We start from the raw sequence: 7512 nt of genomic DNA, 5'->3' as shown, positions 1-7512 counted from the left end.
ATGCATACAAAATTCAGAAATGCACACAAAAATCAGAAATACACACACAATTCAGAAATGCAAACAACATTTACAAATGCACTCAAGATTCACAAATGCACAGGACAAGATTCAGAAATGTATTTCTGATGCACACACACATATATCTTGATTCACAAACTGCTTGCGGTCTGTGAACTTCACTGCATTTGTGTGTGAATTTTGAGACTCCCCTGACTTGGCTCTACACACAAATGCTTTTTTTTAAACAGGGAATGATCTGCAACCAATCAGATATCTCCCTTGTTTTAGCCAATCACAAGAATGCACCCCATGTGGGGGATTGTTTACTTATAAGCCAATCACATGAACGTGTTCACACAGCAATTGTATTAAATTGTATGAAAATACAGATGTTTAGATTACAATTCAGGTTTATTTTTTATTATTTTTTACTAAATATAAATTTAAAAATGTCTCAATACATATAGCCCAGTGACTGCAGAAAAAAAGTTAACCATGGATTCATAAATTTGCAATAGGCAATTATTTCATTTTATTGAAATATTTTAATGAAAGTAAAAAAAAAAAAAATGTTTAAACCTTTATGAATATTTAAATATATCTAAATACTCTTTTGAATGCAATATAGAAGTCACTTTAATTATAATATTCAGTCCCTACATGAAGAGAGAGTCAGTGGTCCGCTGCAAGAGGAAACTGGCTCTCTGGCTGCGAAAAGTGGGTCTCCGGCTGTCGTTCGCTTAGGAAAGTGAGTTGATCGCTGCGTGAGGAAAGTGAATCGTTCGCTCAACTTCGCTGCTTGAGGAAAGTGAATCGTTCGCTGAGGAAAGTGAGTCGCTCGCTGGGTGAGGAAAGTGAGTCGTTCGCTGCGTGACTCGTGAGGAAAGTGAATCGTTCGCTGAGGAAAGTGAGTCGCTCGCTGGGTGACTCATGAGGAAAGTGAGTCGTTCGCTGCGTGTCTCGTGAGGTAAGTGAGTCGCTCGCTGGGTAAGGAAAGTGAGTCGTTCGCTGCGCAAAGTGGGTCACCGGCTGTGTGAGGTAAGTGAGTCGTTCGCTGAGGAAAGTGAATCGTTCGCTGCGTGAGGAAAGTGAGTCGTTCGCTGATTGGCTTATAAGTAAACAGTCCCCCACATGGGGTGCATTCTTGTGATTGGCTAAAACAAGGGAGATATCTGATTGGTTGCAGATCATTCCCTGTTTAAAAAAAGGCATTTGTGTGTCGAGCCAAGTCAGGGGAGTCTCAAAATTCACACACAAATGCAGTGAAGTTCACAGACCGCAAGCAGTTTGTAAATCAAGATATATGTGTGTTTGCATCAGAAATACATTTCTGAATCTTGTCCTGTGCATTTGTGAATCTTGAGTGCATTTGTAAATGTTGTTTGCATTTCTAAATTGTGTGTGTATTTCTGAATTTTGTGTGCATTTCTGAATTTTGTATGCATTTGTAAATCTTCTGTGCTTTTTAAATTTTGTGTGTGCATTTGTGAATTTTGTGTGCATTTGTGTATCCTGTGTGTGTATTTATGAATTATGTGTGTGCATGTATGAATCCTATGTGTGCATATGTGACTGTAGTGTGTGCATTTATCTTTATTGAGACTCTTCTGGCTCCATAGTAAATGTCTTTTATTTTTTTAAGTGCAGCTTCTAAACACTTCAAAAAAATGTACACATAGAAGACAAGTCATTCTGAGGAAATATGCATAGTTTCATGACTATACAACACTATATGGATGATAGAAAATTAAAAAACTATCAAACATCTGATGTAACTCTGTCCCTCTGTCACTGTGGGTAATGTGTGTGTGTGTGTGTGTGTGTTTGTGTGTGTGTGTGTGTGTTAAGTGAATTAGGTGTGAAACTATCAGGGAGCATTTAGTCTCCAGCGCCAACATTTTACAGAACTGCCACTTTCCTGGAGTCTCAGAATTACTCTGTGTCAGGTTCTGAGAGATCTAAGATTCAAAAAAATGATTTAATTAGAATACCATGAAGTATTGTGAAATACTATATATTAAGACTTTATATATATGCTTTATGAACAGATTGGAGTGACTCGTGAAGGACCAGCACCACCTCCTCTTGTTCGATGGTTTGAGGAATATATCTTCCAGAATCCAGGATTAAGATTTAGGAGCTCTTTTTTATTCCACCTCCTTTCCTGAAAGTCTGTCTTGCAGAATTGACTAAAAATTAATCTTCACATTAATTCCTAATTATTTTGCAATTCTTTTTGTCAGTTCTTCTTGACCTGTTTTTTTTTCTTCTTCTTTTCTGACCTCATGACCCAGTCAGCATTTTTTGTACAATGGCCAAGTCTTAACTTATCAATTTCTGTATTGCATTTGTGTTTGATATTTCTCACAGGCTTTACAGAGTTAAAACTCTTTTTTTAGCGCATTTCATCTGTAAAAGAAAACATGCCCAATAATTCTGCACACATGAATATAAGGAGTTTTTCTCTTCCAGCTTTCCTGGACTATTGTATAGCACTCATAAATGATTAAATAAAAAATAATGGTAGTTATTAAGATTGATATGGTTTGGAATTGGTAAAATGTGCTTGGAAAAAAATCACAATAAAACAATGTTTTAATGTTTAAGTTTGGAATATTAACTGACATGAATGAATGCTATATAAATATTGTTCATGTTAACATAATGTTTAGAAATGAAATATTATTGTAAAGTGTCACTAAAGTTATATATATTGTTCTGTGAATGTGATTTTAAAGTCTTGATGATTCGGATTAACCCTTTAACTGCCATATCCTTTAAAACCTCACTGCCAGAGGGATATTGTGAATGCATGTGCCCGCTGGGCACAGTTTACCTGATGCCACCGGGGTGGCGATGGCATTGGTGGCTTGAGCCCGCCATCGCTGCTTGCAGCTATATTTATTAATTGTGATGCTTTCTTTTTTTTATGCAAATCGAAGTTTGTTTGAATCTGCATTGTTAAAATAGTTATTTATTTTTATTTATTAAATTATTTATGATCATCATTATTTATTATTTGTGATTTAGGATTTTTTTCTCTCTTTGTTTGAATCTGTCTTGACATGTTCAATTGTTTTTTTATTTATTATTATTTATTGATATAATTGGTATTTCATGTTCGATGACATTAAAGGCCTATACATGTTGCTGAAAATTATATAATGCAAAAATAAGGCACAACTACTCATATGTCATTAAATAATTTAAGATCTGTCACCAGAACAAACCTTCATCCTGAAGAAAGTGATGCTGGTCAGAAGATCTACAGTGGACTTCAGATCCTGCAGCCTCTCCGGACTGCTGGCTGGAAAATTATTCTGAAACACAAACACACAACCGTTAGAAACACAGACACACTCCACAACACAACTCTTCAGTGCTCAGTAGATATAGAGGTCCTTGTATCAGCGATATATTACTGAATATGTGAACAAACCCTGTACATAGAGAGGTCTATCCTCAGAGAGTTGTGCAGTTGATCCAACAGTTTCACAAACCGCTCTTTCTGCAAAAAATAGTTGACACGTGAATGTTTTTTAAAGAAGTCTCTTCTGCTTACCAAGGCTGCATTTATTTGTTCAAAAATAGTAAATCTGTGAAATATTATTACAATTAAAAATAACAGTTTTCCTTGTAAATATCTGTTAAACCTGGGGTCTGCAACCTTTATGTCATGACGTGCCATTTTTAATTTTTCTGGTTAACCTCTGTGCCAACACCAATCTTTTGTAACATTATAAATGTCTTTACGATCACTTTTGATCAATTTAATGCATCCTTGAATAAATGTATGAACTTATTTAAAACAAAAACTTACTGGGTCCAAACATAAGTGTAACTTATCCCAACAGCAAGGTTTCTGAAATCTACATTACTAGCGTTTTACAAGTCATTTTGTGGTTGAAATATGAACTGACCCCAAAGTTGGATGCAGCGAAGCGGTCGGAGGCAGAGACGTTGTTGGTGGACTGTGTGGTGTGGGCGTAGTAAGCGTTGATGTTGGCCAGCAGTGTGCTCATGACCGCAGGAACACCGGGACACATGTACTTCGATGACAGACACGCAAAATGCCTGAACACAGACACGAACAAGGTTACTGACATTTTCTGCAATGCAAGTAATTTTCAACCCAAATATTTTCCACAATAAAACCAAAAATGTTTTGCAATACAAGTGATTTTCAAACAAAATGTTAGTTTTTTTTTTTTTACTATAAAGCCAAAATCTTTTCTGTACAACAAATATTTTTCCAACAAAAATATTTTCTGCAATAAAACCAAAAGATTCTTTGGGATTCGAGTCATTTTCAACTAAAATATTTTCTTTAATAAAGGTAATTTTCAACCAAAATCTTTTCTGCAATTAAACCAAAATCTTTTTTGGGATTCAAGTCATTTTCAACCAAAATCTTTTCTGCAATTAAACCAAAATCTTTTTTGGGATTCAAGTCATTTTCAACCAAAATCTTTTCTGCAATTAAACCAAAATCTTTTCTGCAATACAATACATTTTCAAACAAAATCTTTTCTGCAATTAAACCAAAATCTTTTCTGCAATACAAGAAATTTTCAAACAAAATCTTTTCTGCAATAAAACCAAAATCTTTTCTGCAATACAAGTAATTTTCAAGCAAAATATTTTCTGTAATACAAGTAATTTTCAACCAAAATCCTTTCTGCAATAAAACCAAAATATTTTCTGTAATACAAGAAATTTTCAACCAAAATCTTTTCTGCAATACAAGTAATGTTCAACCAAAATCTTTTCTGCAATTAAACCAAAATATTTTCTGTAATACAAGAAATTTTCAAAAAAAATATTTTCTGCAATTTAAGACATTTTAAACCAAAATCTTTTCTGCAATACAAGTAATATTCAACCACAATCTTTTCTGCAATAAAACAAAAACATTTTCTGAAATGAAAAAAAAATATTTTCTGCAAATTAAGTAATTTTCAACCAAAATATTTTCTGCTATAAAACCAAAATATTTTATGCGATAAAAAACATTTTCAGCCAAAATCTTTTCTAAAATACAAGTGATAATTATTTTTTGCAATAAAGCAAAAATCTTTTCTGCAATATAAGTAATTTTCAACAAATATATTTTCTGCAATACAAGTAATTTTCAACAAAAATCTTTTCTGCAATAAAAACCAAAATCTTTATGCTATAAAATACATTTTCAACAAAAATCTTTTCTGCAATAAAAACCAAAATCTTTATGCGATAAAATACATTTTCAACCAAAATCTTTTCTGCAATACATTCATAATTATTTTTTGCAATTTTCAACCAAAATCTTTTCTGCAAGACATTTTCAAACACAATCTTTATTGCAATAAAACCAAAATCTTTTCTGCACTACAAGTAATTTTCCCAAAAAAACTTGTCCCCAATAAAAGTAATTTTCAACCCAAGGAAGGTACGACATCACATTACAGTAATTCTGCCTGAAATCTGATTTGCTACAAACTACAATTAAAACCATACGTTTCTTGACCCTGTGGCTTAAAAGACAAAGACTTCTAGAGAAATATGACAATATTAAAACTCACATCAGACTCTAGTTACCATAATCGACCACATCTCATTGATGCTCTACATTTTATATTTTAAACAGTGTACGGTCAGCTAAATATATATCAAATTTATCATCATTTTAAAGACAGGTCTTGATAGCATCCAGCTGATGAGGAATATTGATTAAACAAGGCTTGAGTTTCTCTTTAATACTCACGACACACACTTCGTTCAATGCCTCATGAGACTCCTGACCGCTGATCACAACATGAATCATTGCCTCATTATCATGGACGTACTCGTCTTTGGTGACTGAAAGCTAATGAGGTGTTTCCATCAGTGCGCTCGGACTACAGTACACGTGTCCATGAACAACTCACTGACACAAATTAACACCAGAGAAACTCAGAGGAAAGAACAGATGATTGTAGAAACTGATCTCCAACATTACTGTGAATTAAATACTAACACTAAACTCTCACTGGTCTGTAGATAACCAGTGTTAATTTAGTACCAGTGAGATACTGTTAAAGTTATAATTAATATTTTTGACAAGTTTTTATATTTACTTTTTGTAATTTAGTGTTTGTTATTTTTAATAATGATATATCAATATAACTTAAAAATATATTCAATTAAAATGAGAAATATTGGCTTTACAATCAGAAAAAAAGCTTTTTTAATTATATTTATAGTAATAAAAAAACTAAATATTTTCTGCAATAAAACTAAAATAAAATTTAATGACATCTTAAATTGTCTTCATAACATTTATTTCTTCATAAGAAAAATTATCAATATTTCTTCTTTAAATTAATAAAATAATAAACATAATATGGTCATTATTTGGTCCCATCTCATATTATTTCAATCAGTATTTTCCCAAAAAATATTTGCAGAGAGTAAGCAACAGAATTGCGAGTGCAAGAAAAGTTTTTCCGGGAAAACCTTCAACTTTTGCACTGAAATTTAATATTATTTCAGAGCACCATTTACCATTAGAGGCTCCACAGGACAGCAACTTTTAACGATTAACATTTATTAGGTTAACTTATTATATGCTGGAAAGAATATCTCTTTCAAGCATTCAGTTGTTTGTTCGTTCGTTCTCTGCTTACGTCATGGCCTGATAGATCGATTCCACTCCGTATCTCATGGCAAACTCATCCACGATCTCCTGCGCCGTCTCATCGAAGTACACTTTCCAGGCATCATCGCCTTTAGCATCTGGGATCTTCACCACGCCACTGTTCTGCTTCTCTGTTGTGTGGTTGAAGATGTGCTGCAAAGCAACATGGGTAGAAGACTCGGTTTTCAAAAAATCCTGAAGATGAGGCTCTTTATGCCGAGTTAGTTTTACATTACATCCTAACCAGGTGTGAGTGATGGGTTTCCAGCAGGGTTTGTATCATTAACTAAAAATAAAACTATTACAATTGAAATTAAGCTGAAATAAAGTTAAATATAAATATGGGATGAAATAAATAGAAACTTTGCCTTGGCAACTAACTGAAACAAGTTTATGTTAAAGCACTAAAATTAACAAGTGTAAATAAATAAATAACTCAAACTAAATCTGAAATAAAAATACATTTTATTTAAAAAGAACAATGAAAAAAGCACATAACCAAATTACTAAAATAAAAATAAAAATTCACTAAAGTTAAAAATATATATAAAAAAATTTACTCAAATTAAAAATTAAAATAGAAAAGTAAAAGATTATTAATAAATGTAATTTAACTAAAAAATATTAGAATTTTAAAAAAAGTTTTACCAAATAACTGCAATACGTTTTAGTTGATACATCAAAATTGCTAACTGTAATATAAAAAAACGAAATAAATAAATATAAATATTTAAAAAGAAACTAATACTAACGCCAAAAGCACAAATGAATTTAAATTCTAATCAAATTCTAAGAATGTTAAAAAGTTTCCTAGTTGTGATTATGATTTGAAAGTAACAAACAGTAGTTTCTTA

The 7512-nt window shown here is 32.3% G+C and overlaps 1 protein-coding gene across 1 annotated transcript in view; it reads right to left on the bottom strand.

The window, feature by feature from the left end:
• Positions 1-3209: 3209 nt before the first annotated feature.
• The window catches only part of LOC113040060 (protein unc-13 homolog A-like), a 28551-nt gene continuing 24248 nt past the window's right edge, over positions 3210-7512 (bottom strand). Inside the window, exons 21-24 of the mRNA XM_026198297.1 lie at positions 6648-6811; positions 3924-4077; positions 3443-3511; positions 3210-3323 (exon numbers count right to left, since the gene is read on the bottom strand). Coding sequence (XP_026054082.1) covers positions 3210-3323; positions 3443-3511; positions 3924-4077; positions 6648-6811 — 501 coding nt within the window. The remainder of the gene's footprint in view (positions 3324-3442; positions 3512-3923; positions 4078-6647; positions 6812-7512) is intronic.

Source organism: Carassius auratus, chromosome 2 (genome assembly GCF_003368295.1).
Source record: "Carassius auratus strain Wakin chromosome 2, ASM336829v1, whole genome shotgun sequence".
Taxonomy (NCBI): Eukaryota; Metazoa; Chordata; class Actinopteri; order Cypriniformes; family Cyprinidae; genus Carassius; species Carassius auratus.
This window is presented reverse-complemented; position numbering and strand designations above follow the sequence as displayed.